Here is an 18,164-nt window from a genome sequence, read left to right on the forward strand (position 1 = left end):
TCAATGGTTCCTGGTCTACGTATAGATCTCTTAGGCACAGAGGTTTGTCTCGGCACCAGGCTTGGTACGCTGCGGGTGCAAGGCCTGGGGTGAAAGCTGGGTTTTGGGTGATTGGGGGACAGTGGCCCTAGTCCTGATGGGATACCCCTCTGCGATCATGCCTTATCCCAGCTCGTCAGGGGGGAAAAGGTGGTTGGTAGTATTCCGGTCCTGAAATTACGCGCTCCTTTCTGAAGGAACGGAAGATGCGCCAGAGGTAGCGCAGCAGCGGCTAGTTCCATCTCTAGCCATTTGGGAGGGTCTGGGGAGCCTTTCCAGGAAAGCATTACGGCTACCTGCGCAGCCCTGTAATAGTGTGGTATTGAGGGAAGGCCTAGTCCTTCTAATAGTTTTCCCTTTGTCAAGAGTTTGCCAGGAATACGTGGTTTCTTCTTCCTCCAGATAAACTGGTATATCTCCTTTTGAAGGTGAATAAGCTCAAATTCTGGGATGGCTATTGGCAAGGAGTGAAAGGCGTACAATAGTTTCGGGAGAAGTGTCATCTTAACCGCATTAATACGGCCCAGCCATGAGATTTCCTGGGAGTCCCATCGCCACAAACATTCCTTCAACTCTTCAAATAAAGGGGAAATGTTCGCCCTGTTGATGCCCCCGTATGTTGGGGTCAGTTTTACTCCCAGGTACGAAATCTCTGTTGGGGATCAGAGAAAATTTGTTAGTGCTCGCAATTCTTCTAGTCTACCCAAGTCATTGGACAGAGGCATACCCACCGATTTAGCTGGATTTATCTTGAAGCCAGATATCATGGCGAAGTGGTTTAAAAGATCTAGAAGGGGCAGAAGTGTGCGGGGGGCGTCTCGTAAGAAGCAAAGTAGATAATCTGCGTATAACGCGATTTTGTGGGATTGCCCCTTTACCTCAAAACCCTGGATGCCTGGGTGTACTCTAATGTGCTGGGCAAAAGGCTCCATCGCTAAGGCTAATATCAACGGGGACAAAGGGCAGCCCTGCCTTGTACCCTTGGCTGATTCAATTAGGGGGGTCCAATTTTTGTTAACTTTGATTTTAGTTGAGGGAATTTGAAAATTTGAGAATATTAGTATGGGGAATTCCAGGCCAAATCCAAACCCCTTTAACACTAATTCCAGGTACCCATAAGACATACTATCGAAAGCCCTGTGGGCGTCCAGGGACAGGATAGACGGGTCACCCGGGGTCTTCGGGCGAGGGTAATTAGGTTGATGGCACGGCGTATGTTATCATAGGTGGATCGATTATGTATAAAGCCTGTCTGGTCATTATTTATCAATAGTGGAAGGGCCGGGTCTAAGCGATTCGCTATTACTTTCCGCAACAATTTAGCACCCGTGTTTAATAGTGCAATAGGCCTATAGAGGAGGCACAATCTGTAGGATCCTTCCCCGGTTTCAACACTGTCGTAGCTGATTCTGACATGGATGCTGTGACCACCCTCGCTCTCCATACTGAGTTGAATAATTTCGTTAAATGAGGGGTTAATTCCTCCCGAAAGGTTTTATAAAACTTATTAGTAGAGGTGATGTTTATTTTACACAGACTGACATTGGTCTGCCAATATGGTGAGTGCTAGTGCCCAGGCCGTTTGTTGGCACGTGCTGTTAGGGTTGAAACTCTTAGGTCGCATATTACTGCTGTAAGCAATCGAACTGGTGTATACTGATGACGAAATTGTTCTCTCCCTTGATGAATTTTATGGTGCGCTAAATTCTCCCAAGATTACTGCATGCCAAGCATTGATAGATTTGAGTCATGTTGGTCCGTATTGGTTTACACAAGGTGAAAGGGAATGGCTGTGCAGTCCAATCTCTGCTCAAGAGGTCCATAGTGCCATCAAAACTCTCCCTTCTGGAAAGGCACCAGGCCCGGACGGATATTCTGCTGCTTTTTACAAGGCTTTTGCAGTGTTCCTGTTGCACCACCTTTTAAACATGTATCATCAGGCGGTCCCGGATGTTAGACTCCCTGAGTCAATGCGTGAGGCTGGTAGGTAGCAGAGGAATGTTCGTCATATCGACCGTTCTCTCATAAATATTGATAACGAAATATTACAGAGGATTCTTGCTGCTAGATTTGCGCCGCTAATGTTTAAGAGTGTTAAGGCAGACCAGGTGGACTTTATCCCTGGATAGTCCAAGTCCACATGGTACTGGTTACTTAGGCTCTTTGGCCTGCTCTCACTCTTAGGTCAACACACCCCTGTGGTAGCAGCCCTTCTCTGTGCCGAGAAGGCATTTGGCTCTGTGCAATGGCCCTTCTTGTTCATGGCACTAGATGTATGGGAGTTGGCGAAGCGTTTTTCACTTTTGACTTTATTATATACATCCCCTATGGCTCGGCTTTGAGTGAATGGACGATTTGTCAGACCTACTAGGATGGGTCGTGGAACTAGGCAGGGGTGTCCCCTATGCCCCTTATTGTTTTCCCTAGCCGTGGAACCTTTGGCTGAGTTGACAAGAACCAAGCGCATCCAAAGGGGAGTGAGCCTGTTCATGCACCCATTTCATTATATGCGGATGACATGATCTTATTCATAATTGATCTGAAGGTTAATCTGGCACCTATTATGAAGGATGTCCTTGAGTTTGGGCAGTATTCTGGTGTTAACATTAACCCTTCAAAGTATGTGCCGTTTCAGTTGACTGATAATTTGGTGTAGTATTGCCGTGCTCTGCGCTTCCAATGGCACAAGGAGAGCTTCTGAGAGCAGTGATTTTGACTTCACCGGGACACATAGGTAGAGCTAACAACATGGTTGAGATCACGTGTGGGGCTTGGCGGCGAGTCGAGAAAGACCCGTCAGGATGTGTTGTACTGCCCCCACCCCAGCCACACCCTTTTGTGCCTGTTGTCCATGTCCCCGGTATCCAACTCCTGAGTGAAAAGATTTACACTCTATGTATGGCCAGACTTGGATGCTCTAGTTGGCAGGATCTCTTTCCTCTGGGTCAATTTCTCATACTTCAGTTAAAACAATTTGGGGGCTCGTCTGCACTTGACGTGTTCTTGTATTTTAGTCTTTGGAATGTGTTAAAGGACAGTCTCTCCTCTTTTCCTGTGGTGCCAACAGTTGCCCCTCTACTCTTGGGGTTAATTAGTGCTGAGGGCAGTGGGAGGTTGGTTTTTGGTTTGTACCCAAAAATCATCGATAACACAGTGAGCTGAGCTGATGATTCACATGAGAGGTGGGAAGATTCTCTTGGTGTTCCTATCCCAGACAAGGTATGGCGCCATTGTTGTGCACAGACTAAAAGGGTATCGCTCAATAGTAGATTTAAACTGATACTCTTCAAATTCCTATACCAGTTTTATTTGACCCCCATTGACCTGTATAGATTCTTTCTCGAGATGCGCCAGCAATGTTTGCTATTCCCGGCCACATTTATTTATCTGTCGAGGCATTGTCCCTGAATTAGATTTTTGGCCCCAGGTTTTTGGCACAATTAGCGAGATCGTGGGAAAGAGTGTTGCTCCTTCCCCCTTGGTTGCTCTATTAGAATATGCTGCGGAAGGGGCCAAAGCATGTTTGATGCCACATGGGTCTCCTTTTGGTACTTGCGAAAAGGAGGGATGCTATGGGAAAGATGTAGACCACCTTTGCAGGATCTTTGGAAGACCGATCTACTGTATTATCCTGATGTGGAGGCTGTTCGGCAGAATCCTGTGCAGTGCCCTTAGGGACCACTACACACAATTAAGACTACAGGTGGCAATACAAGTTTTACCTTTGGTACAAGCCTGTACCGCTATGTCAGAGTCGTAGCAGTGGCGGAACAGCCAGGCTTATCTCAAGAGTATATGAGCAGTAGCAGAGATTACACAAAGGGACCACAATTACTGTGACTCAAGCAAACACTGACTCAATGTTTCAGGTAGAAAAATATAAGTTCATATATTTTTAAACCATTTGTTATAAACACAACACTTCTATTAAACTTGAGCAAAAACCACACGTTAAATATACTACAACTAACCAATTCACTTTGTACAGTAAGTCTCAAGGTAAGTACCCTGGTAAGTACCCTATGTTTGAATGAACCGGTGTTAGGCACAAAACACGTTACCGCGAACACGATTGCGATCACTTTTTGACAGTTTGGTCTACGAAATAAAAGCATATCCGTGACTTGAAATGCTACCGGGGCAAAAACACACTTAGCACCTGAGATACCCAGAGGGAGTTGGAGGCAAAAATCACAGGCAATATATTGGTTAGACAGATTCGAGAAACACTCAGAGACAGGAGTTCAAAAGTCAAAGGGCCGGAGCCCAGGGTCAAGTGACACCGGGGCCTGTTGCCGAAGATCACACAGACGGTTCACGGTTCTACAAAGCCAAAAGTACTTCGATATTGTCAATGTTCGGAAGCAAAAGTTATAAGAAGGAGGGAAGACGAGGGCAAGCCTTGGAGATGAAGAAAAAGGGATTCACCCAGTTTCCTCAAGCAGAACACAGTACCTTATTCCAATGGTGCATCTGGTGCCTTTGCAGTTTTTCCTGTTGGTTTCCCGCAGACCCACAATTCCTGGAGCTTCGTTGTGAAGGACGACGTCTGAAGGGGGTCTGCACCACACAGGGATGAAGCCGGCAGCTGCGACAACGAATAAAAGGTGCGCTCCTTAATAATAGGAGAGGCTCTTCAAATGGCTATCCGGACCACTACAGCTGTGTGCAGCGATTTCGACCAAGGAAGAGGATTCTCTGGCTGTGGAAGATCAGCTGGTTATCCCCACCAGGCTCAAGGGAAGAAGACCCCAGACTGGATCTTCTTAGTCGTTGAAGGGTACATAGCTCAGGACTTCAGCAGGGCTTCACCGGGATGGGATAGTTGCCGCAGCCGTCCTCTCCGCTTCTCTTCGGTTCCTTGTAGATCCAGTCGAGACTCTGACTTCTAGCCTAAGAGACCTGCCTTTTATGTGCAAAACCCCCATTCACACAGCCTGGCTGTCAATCACCCAGCAGGGGGGGTTGTCCAGCCCGGACAACCACCTCAGCCAATCATGGCAAAGTGCGACTTGGGTTTCCTAGGATAGCCTGTGCAGGGGGTGACTACACCCCTCCCTCACATTCAGTCGACCTAGACACCCAGGCGCCTGGCGGAGGGCTTCTGAGCAGAAGCCTGCCATAGACAGTGAACAGTGAACAAAGAAGGCGAACCTAGTTTGCTGCGCAAAGTAAAACACAAGAAGGACTTTAACAAAAAGAAATGGCGAATAAACCCAACCGGGCCCAAAAGAAAGACAATTTGGTCAACCGGGTTTATGTTTGAGGCTAATATAATAGCCAAGAACAATTCCACGTTTTATCTAATAGAATCGCGGTAGAAAAGTTAGGGTAGACACCACTGCCACCAGCCAAGTCTAAATGTTAAAAGAGCGAAACGATGCTCTAGGAGGTACAGATAAAAAGGGATACAGATTAACCCTTTCCAGTACTCCATGGAAGATGGGGTGTACTGGATCTGTGGTAGATTGACTAAGTAAAGTTAATGGTAACTTTACCCTTTTCTGGGGGACGGTAGTCGCCTCAGAAATGGAGTGGGGGAAGTCTCAAAGACAACCCTGTGCCACTGCACAGAAGGTGCTGGGTGACACACACAAAGAAGGGGGCTACTGAAGTAGTGTACTTCAGAGTCCACAATCACAAAAACAGGGAAATACAAATGGCAAAACATAGGTAAGAGTGGGGGGAAAGCTCACACTCCCACCAAGTGGAAAAAAATAAACTCCAGAAGTCCAGCAAAGTTGCTGGGGGACTCACTAGGTGAAGGAAATCAGCCATAAATGAGAATTCTCCCTAACAGAGGCGGACTACTGTTCCACTTTATACCCCTAAGCAAGACACAGAAATGTCTGGTGTCCGGTCCGTATGTGGCCTTCTTGATGTCCAAAGCACAGTATGCCTCCTACAAAGCAAAGAACTCTGCTGACGGCAACTGAACTTGTATGTTTAAAACTTGTGATATGGTTAACTGCTTTCTGCCTATTGAATACTGCTGTCTTATGTTATTGTGTAAAACAATGAACACAGTTAAAAAAAATAAATATTAAAAAAATAATGCGTTGCCATTGAATGAAGCGAATGATAATCATTACTGGAAAGTTTATAGTCCCCGCAATCGAGGAGAAATTCTTGATATAGTACAAAATAGGAGCGTGAGGAAACCTCAAGACTGGGATGTTCGTATTGAGGTTACACCAGAAAAAGAATGTGTAATCAGAGAAGAGAAATACTATAGAAGATGGAAGGTTGAAACCGAGAATAAGGACCAAAGCCGAAGAGAAACCAGGGACTGAACTATATATCAAAATCTAGAGAAACCAAGGGGAGAGTCCAAAGTGTTGGATAAAGCTACCTTGGGAAAAGAGAAGGATAACTACAAGTAAAATAAATCGAGAAAAGAACAAGAAGGAAATGGAGAATAGTCTCAAAAGAGAAGAATGAGAAGCCGAACAACCCTGTAACAGAACTGTATGACCTCATAAAAGCCATCACTAGCACCTACTTAAGGACAGTTTACTGAACTTTGTGAAAAACATACCTTCAGGAGAATGGAGCAATTCTCCTGGTTGTGGTTGTTAAAGTAGTGGTAGGGTCAGAACAGGTTAGTTGGGACAGTAGACAGATTCTGTTTAGACTCGCCGACTACTAATGAGCACCTTAGCTAGTGTTGTTAGCAGGGGAAACCCCTTAGTTAAATAGGTGTTCATTCCTTTGGTTTAATAAAACTTTCAGTGAGATGGAGTCCACATCCTCCTTCTGACCCGCCACATTACCTAGAGTAAAGCATTGCCAGACTTTGAAATGCAAATTACAAGAAATTATTGAATGACTCTGCCCTGTAATTTGCAAGTGTTTACCATCTGGAGAGAAAGTGTCACCCAAAAGGGAGGGCCAGAAAAGCAGTTGAAAGTTCTGGCATAAACCTGCATTCACCCTTGAAGCTGCAGCCTCCCTCCCAAGGTTCCTGCTCTCATCTTTGCTCCCTTGAGCCTGCCATCTTTCACTTCTCCCACCAGCCTCCCTTGCACAGAACAGTCCTCTGACTATCCCTTCCCTCACTCCCCCGGCAGCCATCATGTTTTGTTGTTTCTATTTCTTTACTTGTAATAGAGCTTCTGCACTGTTCCACATCTTTAATACAAATGTTTTTGGCGACCTGGGACAATCTGATGACATGCTAATGACCAGAACATCCTTGTTGGTGCGATTAATCAGCTGGCAGCACTCCGATCAACCCAGGGTTAACAGCTGGTGGAGCCAGCTGACTCTGGTATTATTGCCTAAATATGTTAAAACTGAATATTATAAGATATTCTACTATTACCCTTTCTATACTGCTCTTTGTAGAGCAGTTGTGATTGTGTTATGGTTCATTAGGTATTCCTTTGTCCTGCTCAAATCTTTTTTTCTGCCTCGAGAGTCATAACATGGCAATAATTAAAACAATAATTATGATGCTGTGCTGTTGGGGATAAGGGACCATTTTCTTATTTGTTATGCTCTGCATGTGTTTAGAACAGAAAAATATCACTGATTTCAAGGCATGCCTAATTGTAGAAACCTTGTAGTGTTTAGTGCAATGTTTCTGTTCTTTGAGGCATGACAGCCGTGCAAACGGAAGATGAGATGTTTTATTCAATAGGTAATGTTGCCTTCCTGTCCTATTGTGTCCACAGGTTGTAAGTTCAACAAATGGTGATCTAAATCCAGATGACCCGACTGCTGGCCACTCCAATGCACCCATCACAGCACCTACAGAGGTTGAAGTACTGGATGAAACAAAGTATGTTTGTATTTTTTGCCTCACAAGATTGCTCTTTAATTTGAGTTTAAAAAAACCTTTTAACAAAAATACATTGAACGTTCATTCTACTCCATATATTACAATCCTATGAATTTGTGCTTTTGTTTTAAAAATAGTTTTAGTTCATCTTGCCCACTTTCATATCATTTCAGCAACTCCTTTCATTGAAAATCATATTATAGTGCACCCCAAACCACCGCTTTTGAGTATTGAACATTCAGATATGGCCTCCCATCTGAGTAATCTCTGAACTTCTACTGACATTTTAGGAGAGCCCTTTTTCCCCTAGGTCATGTGTTATGTTAATTAGCTTTTATACTGTACCAGTAACCTCCATAGTGGTCTTACAATGCAGACACATTTCCAGTAAGTAACATTTGTGCCCCCTCCAGTGGAGAAACCGAGGATGTAAGGAAAATGGGGAAGGGGAGAGCATAACAAAAGTAGAATGAAAAATACTAAGACTTTTTGGGTAGTGGATCAACGGAAATGCTAATACGGAAAAGGGAAGGAAGTCTGTCCATGACGAGCATAATTTAGTGAAGGGAGTTTCTATTTTTAGTACATCGCTTGACTGCTATTAATCAATCATGTCTGTATGATGGCTTTGATGTGCTTAAGTGGGATCTTGAAGTATGAAGGTTTAATTATGAGATTACCTTTTAAATTTCCATCCCATCACCAGAAGTATCATCTGGGATCGCCATGGTGGCTGACAAATGTGTCAGAACTAGGAGATGGCTATGAGCAGATGACTGGTGGGAGACACCAAATGGAAAGGGTGAAGTGGAAGAGGGATAACCAGATTCTCCAAGAGAAATACAGGTTTTGCCCTTTGGTGAGGGTGAATATTGATCCGTCACTTGTTAAGTGATGTCCTGTTAAGTGATATGTACAGTATGTTTTTGATTACTTGGCAGAGAGTCTTTCCATAATGCTAATATGTGCTCACATGAACTAGGAGAAAGAGTCCTCAGCAGAGCTTGAAAAATCTATATTTTATGAAGGTTGAGTAACATTTGCATGATACTCTACCTTGCTGGCAAGGATGGGGGTGTTTGAAACTTTTATTTGACACTTACTGCAAACAAGTATTGTTTGTAGTAAATGGCAACTACGTTTTACTGTTCGTGGCTGGCCTCTGTGTGGCAGCAATGTGCCAAATGCAAAGTGTGCTTACATACATCATTTTACAGAAAGCACTGGGGCATTTTCTGTCACCCTTCCTATTGGGTAAGTGTATTGTTCTTAGGTTGAGTATGTAAACTCAGGAACTCAACCTGGAGGCCTAATGTGACTTTTTCTGAATTTTCAAGGCCTGCTCAGCTCACTAAGATGGAGTAGTCTGGAGGCATATGCGATTTGGAAGCTGTGAGTAGCCTCAAATGTATGCCCTGATTACAATTAGAGACATGACAACTGTGATGAATCTGATGTCATTACTCTCCTCTTCCTGAGGTAGCCTCTCCCCATGTGGCCTAGGGGTGGCTTTATGCGGTAGTACCACATGGGGTAAGGCAACCCTCAAGGGCATAACACTGCACCATCCATGTCTCATGCCTTTATGGCTTATTGTGATAGTTCTCACCAACAACCCACAAAACTTACTAATGATGACCTGTTTCAGTGTGACATGTCAAGAACTGCCTATCATTCCCACGTATATGGGAATACTGGGAAGAGGAAGATGATTGAAACTGATACAGATCACTGATGCCCAGAAGCTGGGGACGCGCTCTAGTGGTTGTAGGTGTCTAACAAGCACTGGGACATTTAAAAGGATTACACCTCGAGAATGGAGAGAGTCCTGACTCTGGGAGCCTGGAGGAAGCAGACGGTCACACAGAAAGAGGCAGCTTAAGGAAACTGCGCTCGTGGAAATCCTGCTGGGAGCGAAGGAAGAGGGGAAGCCCCTCCGATGCCACTGGAACAGCAGAGCAGGAGAACTGCCAGCCGCCTGTGACGTCCAGAGAGAAGAGGCAGCGAAAACAGCGAGGAACTCTAGCGCATCCGAACAAATCTGGTGGGCCCGTAGCAGGGATCTGTGACACTGGGGCGCTTCACTTGGTGCATCACATAGGAAAGCAAAGCACTAAGCAAGTGCAAGCAAGCCCACAGGATGGATTGGAGACACTGGGGCGAAGTTGTGGAACTGATGAATGTGAGAACATGTCGGCCCCCAATATCTTGGGAAAAGAGAAACCAATTGGTAAAGTGAAGTAATTAGAAAAGGGGTTCCGTACCTGGAACCCACACACAAATGTGAAAGACTTGTATTACATGAGACAGCCCTGGCAGGAGAGTATACCAGGCAAAACCAAGTATAGAAAGAACATCCTAAGGAAGACCCTTCCCCTTTGAAGTATATTGAATGTAAAAGACGCCTGGCAGGAGAGTATACGAGGTGTTATGCATGTTGGGACATGAACCCAGGTTTTAACACTATGAAAAGGGAATTATAAGGAAGACGCATGCCCTTGAGATTCTGAATTATTTTGAACTGTTTGTGTTGTGGAAAGAAACCTGGTGATGGGAGTCGTCCCCTGGAGCTGTGAACATTATCCATTTGGAACCTTTTTGTTGGAGTTAACCTTTTCCTTTGAACTGAACATTTGTTCACTTTCAAGGCCAGAGACAATACCCGTAGCACCTTATAATTAACTTTAGAGCATGCAGGCTAGGATAGGATTTCGGACACAGGACATTTTGCTTTGGACTTCATGACGCACAACAGACCCTTCGTTTTCGTGAAGGTAGGGAAATACCTCCTAAAGTAGGGATAGTGATGCATTTTCCAACCCTTTTATTATTTCAATAAAAGTTTGTAGCAATCCCTATGAGTCCTCTGTGTTCGCGTCTCATTCCTGGTTCCTCACACAACCTAAACATGATTGCCATTCAACATGTCTGCTAGACTGGCCAGTAAAAACTGAAAAATGATACAATGTACTGCCCATTAAGGCCATTTCATAAATAAGAAACGGCTGAAAGAAGCAAATTGAATGTAAATCACAAGTAATACCTACAGTAAAGTATCTGTGGAATTGCACACACAACATGCTGAACAAGGCCAAAAGGTTTAAATCCTCCAACTGTGAATTGCAGGCAATGGTCCCTTGAGGCTACTCACCTTTTCCAAAGACTGGGCATAGGACGCAGTTTAACAAGGTAAAGTGTCTAGCTCAGTGTGATAAAAATGAATGCATAAATTGTCTTAAATCTGTTTAAGCTATTGGCAGCTAGGCACCACATTTAGAAACTGTATATAGTGTTGATAAACACTCAAAGGTAGTGAATAGGATTAAGCACTACGTACAGCATTAAAACTTGAAAGGCCACTCCTCACAAGAACAATTCATGTTTATACACAAACGAGATGAGGGCACATTTTCCTTTATGGGGTGGGAGGGTTGATAGCACTGTAGTGTTGGGATATGCTTACCAGGAATCGAAATTAAGATTGGATGAGCAGGAGCTCAAGGCAGCTCCTGGGTTTCCAGCATTAACCAATGAGCAGGAGCTACCACTTGGGAACGTGGAGCTAGTACATAGTGTTCTGCAAATCTAACTTTCACATAAGATGCAAACTTAACATTCTATCCATTATTATTAACCATTTATACTTTAAATGTTATATAGATGTGTCCTAATGCTCATGTATAGATTATCCTAAACACATAAAGTTAATGTCTCACAGGTATGTTTGTATTGAATCAGTGGTTTTAGGGAGCCAAAAGTAGCTCATGGTTATGGTTGGCTTCAAGCTAACCAGGCTCTGCTAGGCTACAAGCAGGAGCTAAATGGCTCCCAGCTCCCCTCAATTTCGAACCATGTTTACCCCTCTAAATATTTTGAAAAAGCATCTGGGGTAGCCGCGTAAGTCTTTATATGGAGTGTGCACATTAAAGCTGGCACGTGCCATGTTAAGCCAAAGCTAGAAAATAATTCCAAACCCCATGGTGTGTGGGAGTATCAGGTAGCAGACCTATTGTCTATACCCAAATAATAAGTACACAGATGTCGACTAGGGAAACTAGATGGCAGAAATACTCTAAATTGGGGGCCTAAAACCATTGACTCTCCAGATTTCCTGGACTACAGCTCCCAGGATGTCTTACATTGACTCTGCTTTATGGGGCCATTGGGAGTTGTCAACAAATCAGTAGAGTCATTGTTTGCTGACCCCCTGGTCAGGACTTAAGGGTGAAGATTTAGAAAGGGGAAAGATAGCTAGGGAAAGTTCACCTACCTCAATTCTATGTATAGGTTGAAATAGGGAGCTACCTATCTTAGGGCTGCAGTTGCAGTGAGGCAAATGGACCCGGTTTTCAATCTGATCTAAGCTAAGACTTGATGATATAAGCATTGGTTCTAATTATTTACATGTGTAAAAATGTTGTGCCTGTGCCAGGTATCAAGGTATGCAGAGGGAATTGAAGGTAGTTCTCTCCAGAGCGCAAACATCAACCTTTATTGAGGCATTTGTATATGTTTCCAATAGCTTGGAATCAACTGCTACTTTCTCTAAGCCTTCTAGGTCCTATACCTATCTTACAATCCACAACCTTGGCAGGTTGAAATGTTGTCACCAGTGCACCAGATACACTTTACAGTGGGAGTATTTTAGTCCTATATCTCTTATAAAGTTCAGTGTAAAATGCTATTACGGGGAGTAACAAAAGTAAGTGCCATTCCAAATGGGAGTATTTTATAAGCAAGTCAACCTGTTTTAACTGTAAAACAAAAATGTTTTGTTGTGAATGTTTCTTTGCATCTAGTTATTTATGTACATTAAGAGAGATGTAGTTTTACCTCTTCAGATCAAGCAGTAATAATAGCTTTTCCTGTGGCACTACTTTTACTGCTGTTCTAAACATATCCATGGAGCTGCGTGTGTGAAAATCAGTTAAACCACGCACCTTATGTGTGTGTTAACTATTTTTTGTCAGCAGTATTTTTACTGTTTTTTTCTTTTTTGGGAATATTCGCCTTTTTGTATGGAGTAAGTGGCTGATCTGTAGGCCTGCCTGGCTGGCTGTCACCCTCACCAATTCACTGTGCTCCATTTTAATCAAGCTTGACACTCGCTGTGCTGTACTTGCAATTCATGAAGAGGACAGGGATGGGCAGCAGAGATGAACTGGAACAGAAAATGTCGCTTTCAGTCCTTACTGAGACTCTGCTGGTTCTACTATCTCTGGGCTTCTCCAGCATTGGATCTTTCATAGATTCACATCCTTGCATATTCCCTGTGGTCAGACTGGGAATCCGCAGTAGTTTTAAAATAAATATACATTTTTCCCCTAGGAAAAGGAATACTGTTTGCCCATTATGCTTGTACAGGAACTTGCTTATGTAGCCCCTCCACCTCATTTTGGTCCCTTTTGACACCAACCAATGGTGTGGCAGGGCTAAAGCTCCACTCAAGGCAGCCATCTTCAGATTTTTCACCACAGTCTAGTGACTAGGGAATCCTCCACAGCTCTCCTGAGCGTTGTCTTATTAGTCAGTGTTTTCAAATATTTTTCAAACCATTTTGTTACTAATGGATAGAGTATCTTCTGCCTTACACAATTTGTGTTTTGCAGCCCAGGAAACCTTTGTCTTTATCTGGACATTGAGGTAAGAGCCTACATCTGGCCCCTCAGGGCCATGAAGACTCCAGCTAATACTGTCCTTAGACATTTGTTAAACCTTAACACAGAAGACTCTACTGGGCAGTCACAGGAGACTCCTTCATGTGTGGAGTAAGTGCCATTTGTCTGAGGATGAACAGTGTTTATACAGTCCTGTCAGGTCCCTCAATACCCCTAAGAAGCAAGCTTCAGAGAGAAGAACTTCCATCAGTGGGAAGGGGGACCTTGAGAAGCATGCTTCAAAGAGAAGAGCTTCATCAGTGGAAAGGGGCACATCACCACGTGCAAAATTAAGAAAAAGGGGTAAGGAGTGGCGGACAATCCTGTGAACCCTCCACAACATCCTAAACCCCACTTTTCCGTTTGAAAAGCATCAGAAGTGACAGGTAAAACTCCCTTGTTGACCACGATACCAAGCCATAGTCCACACGGACATATTGTCCATGAGGTCCTCTAAAATTGATTGTTGCATCTATATTGCCGTCGACGGGTGCCTTGTCTATGAGGGATCAAGGGTCTTCTATGGAGTTGTATTCGTTGATGGCAGGAGTCCCCCGTACATGGCTAACTCCCCGCCTATGGAAAATCCCTGGTCCATGACTACCTCTGGGAGCCCTCATCCACATCCGTCGATGGGAGAAGTTCCATCATCCGATAACTCAATAGGAGCCCTCGTCCACGAGAGCCCTCATCCATGACCACAGACTGGGGAGAATACCGTCCACAGTTAACCCGCTGTATATAAAAAAAACCTCAACCATGGCTATTTCTAAAGGCGACTACTTCCTCGTCCATGAAGGAACCCTTGTCCATGACGTAACAGTTGAAGAGAAACACATAGACTGGAAGCAAATCGATGTCTAATGGCCGTTCATCCATGACTATTGCGCCATTCACGAGGAAAACTGTTGTAAATTCTCAACCTCTCCCGTCCACTCAGCGCAGTGATGAGCAGAGTTCAGTGTTAAACACACCCTGGCAGTGGCACAGGTCTCGGGGACTAATACTAACCTGTCCCTTTCTAATAATTATTAAATTACACAACCTAATTTTACAAGAGCTATGGGCGAGCAATCGAGGCTTAAGCTCTCAGGACGTGATGCGGGCTGGTTCTTAAGTACAGTGTAGTCCCCAAGCACCCACAAAGGAATGTCCACACACTGTTAGTGAAAACAGAGTCTTTATATAAATAAGTATCACATTATATACACAATCACAATAACACACTTTGTACTCTGGCAATACTATAGTGGCAAATATATATGGGTCTACGTGGTACCACTTAACTATTGATTCCTTTAAAATGTGCCACGGCTAACAGCCCCAATAATGTACGAATCAGATTGTAAGATGAATCAACGATAGACCACAGAAAGAATGCAAGTTAGATCAAGCAATGGCAGAACAGGGCCCCGTCTACCTAGAGACAGTTCTGTGCGAGGATCCACCCACCTGGGCAACCTGTAAATAAAGCGTATTTGACGAGCCCACCCCAATTATGCTTAGTAGTCTCGAGTCCTTTCTAAAAGGTTCCACGACCCCAAAGTACCTGGTTTTGTAGAGTTCTTAGATGAGTCATCGACGGGCCCTTCTTGAGAGCACTCCCTTTAAGGCAGGAGCCACGGGTCGTCGAGAGTCGAGTGAACACTATAGTTGCGGCAGCAGCTTCGGTTCTTGCGGTGCTTGTTGACAATCTGTCAAACGTCCTGCAAGCTGAGGCGTGCCGCAAAGAGTCAGTGAAGAACTTTGGCCCAGCAAGGTCGTCAAGTCATCAGCGTCTGGCGTCGGCAGACGGGACGTAACCACGGCTGGCTTTTAGACCTTGGTCTGCGACTCCTAGGTGTTCAGGTGGCGGGAACCCCACCGGCGGGTTCTCCTCAGTCATCGGCGGCCTTGACTTTCTCCGGCAGGACAAAAGCAGTCGACAGGGATGAGCAAGGGAGTCCTTGTTTCAATGTTCTTAGGCAACGGAGCACTGTGGCTCCGGTTGGCGACAGCGATGGACTTCAATGTCCGGGCGCTTCACTTTGTGATCCCACGGCGGTCCGCGTCTTCGGTCAGCAGCCTTTTGAGGGTTTAACGTCCAGGGAGCTTTGGCAAAGATCAGCTGGTGCACGATGGTCCCGCGTAGCTCTGGAAGAGGTCTCCTAACAAGGTCCTCTCTTGGATCCGTTCCTTGACAGTCACACAGCTTTCAGATTAGCGAAGGACAGCAGCAGCAACTCTTCTTCTTTCAGTGGGCTTAAAGGTTAAGCATCAAGTGTCAACTTCAGCTTCTGAATGATTTCTAGCAGTGAGAGGCCCCCAGATATACTCTTGATCTCCCATTCTTTCTGCTGGGACACAACTCAGGCAACCAATCACTCAGAAGGGCATTCAGGCAGTCAGGCAGCCAATCAGGCTCACAGGGCATTCAGGCCATTCTTCTCCATCCAGACACTCACAACACGGAATGTGGATTCAGACAAGTATTGCGCCATTCAACACTCCACACTGCATTCATACCAGTTTCGGGCAGGGCTGTCTCAGTCGTGTCAACCACCAGATACTAGACACCCACAACATGACATGCATATTCGTCACACACTCCATTCACCCAGGTCCCACCCCATGGGCGTACCCACAACATACAGTAATTGGAAGGGCTCCAGCCAGTCTGGCCTGGAATTCCCCACAATACCATATATGGAACTTCCACCCAACATCCAATCAGGGGGAAGGGACAGAGTCGGGGCTTCCCGGGACTTTGGGAAAATAAGGTAACAGGCGATAGGAAGCAAGAGGCCCCAGGGGCCATCTTGTTTCCTATCAGGAATCAACTGATTCCAATGGCAGGCCCTGGGTATCCCAAAATGAAGGATACTCGGAGCACCTGTCAAATTCAGCATGGAGCTGCCACCAGCCCCTACCCTACCCTACCCTACCCTGCTCTGTGGGCCACACACAGGTGCCAGCCAGAAACATACACTAGGATTATGGGGTCGTACTCTCACACATGGGGGCCATAAGGGTATCCCAAGGGTCTGTTCACCAAAAAAAAAGGACAAGCTGCACCGCCAGTAGTCCCACATGAACTCCTGCGCGGAAAACAAGACAGAACACACATGATAAAGGACAAGGATACAGAGGCCCTGTCCCTCCGATGCATTTCCAGCATCACAATGATTCACTTGGTGGTGGAAGCCGCAGAGTTCAAGTCAGCAGATGGCTCATGTTGTGGCCCTGCATGACCAATCATGTGCAGGTGCAGATCCTCGATATGCCATTCGAAGGCCAAGACTCTCTTGGCAAAGAGGTTAACGATCACCTACATGATATTAAATTGAGCCATCAATTCACTGAGGGACAACAACAAAGAAAGGCTTATCTTCATGACCGGTCAGTGAAGTTTTGTTCCAACAACAAGCTGTACTCCATGCAAAAGGCTAGGCCAACAGGTCGACCTCCCGGCAGATCCCAGCCATCCTCCAGATACATGACGCAGAGAGGCAGGCATGGGACAGCCCAGACAAGGGTCCTGTCATCCAAACAAAATGGACAGGAAGCACTATTCCTTCCCACATGACACCCCGGTAGGAGGGCGGGTCAGCCTCTACCTGCATCAATGGCAAAAGATTACCCCAGACAAATAGGTGATACAAAGATTAGATGTTTACACATCACTGAGCTCCTCACACTGCTGTCAGTCCTACCTCCACGTACACTCAATATTCTTCACAATCAAGGAGGGTAGGGATTCTATTCACGCCTCTCCCCATGTGGCCTAGGGGTGGCTATATGCGGTAGTACCACATGGGGTAAGGCAACCCTCAAGGGCATAACACTGCACCATCCATGTCTCATGCCTTTATGGCTTATTGTGATAGTTCTCACCAACAACCCACAAAACTTACTAATGATGACCTGTTTCAGTGTGACATATCAAGAACTGCCTATCATTCCCACGTATATGGGAGTACTGGGAAGAGGAAGGTGATAGGAGTGATAAAGAACACTGATGCCCAGAAGCTAGGTACGCGCTCTAGTGGTTGTAGGTGTCTAACAAGCCCGCTCCTAGACCTGCGCGTTTTCATCACATAGGTAAGGCACAAAAGGTTCAAAATGAACATGCCCCAACAAGGCCTCCCGAAGGGCTATCTTCTAGCTACATTCCACCAGCAGGAGGTTCATTTTTCACATACCCGTTCCAACATGCTAGCCCTACCTACGGTTTACAGAAGGGGGCAAGCAATATCACATCCGGGTGCTTTCATCTATGGTCAGTCCCGAGGCTCTTCAACAGATGTCGCCCTGGTGCTTGTACACCCTACAAGAGCAGGGGTACGAGTATTTCCATACATTGACAATTGGCTCATGAAAGCAAACTCGAAGGTACGGACAACCAGAGTGGTCCATCAGATGAAAGAGACAATCACAAATCTAGTTTTTCTCCCATCAATCACAAAAAGTCAGTAATTTGGCTGCCGTAGCACACCCTCTTCCTAAGGGCTGAACCAGATACCCACATTCCACTAGAAAGACCTTCATCCAAGAGAATAACAGCTTTCCCAGCTGGTCAATGGGTTCTTAAAAATACATATTAGCATGGTACGCCACTGCAAGTCCTTGCTGGGCAGGTTGTCATCATGTACATTGCTGGTTCCTATTTGCAGGTTGAGAATGGGACCGATACAGAAAGAACTCAA

General features: G+C 45.2%; 1 protein-coding gene across 3 annotated transcripts in view; it reads left to right on the forward strand.

Annotated features, from left to right (window-relative positions):
* The window catches only part of CSNK1G3 (casein kinase 1 gamma 3), a 1,399,476-nt gene that overhangs the window by 1,156,436 nt on the left and 224,876 nt on the right, over positions 1 to 18,164 (forward strand). For all 3 annotated transcript variants that reach the window (XM_069625586.1, XM_069625585.1, XM_069625587.1), the window contains one exon: positions 7,716 to 7,822. In XM_069625586.1, coding sequence (XP_069481687.1) covers positions 7,716 to 7,822 — 107 coding nt within the window. The remainder of the gene's footprint in view (positions 1 to 7,715; positions 7,823 to 18,164) is intronic.

This window comes from Ambystoma mexicanum, chromosome 6p (assembly GCF_040938575.1).
Source record: "Ambystoma mexicanum isolate Mex_15411 chromosome 6p, UKY_AmexF1_1, whole genome shotgun sequence".
In the NCBI taxonomy this organism is placed as follows: Eukaryota; Metazoa; Chordata; class Amphibia; order Caudata; family Ambystomatidae; genus Ambystoma; species Ambystoma mexicanum.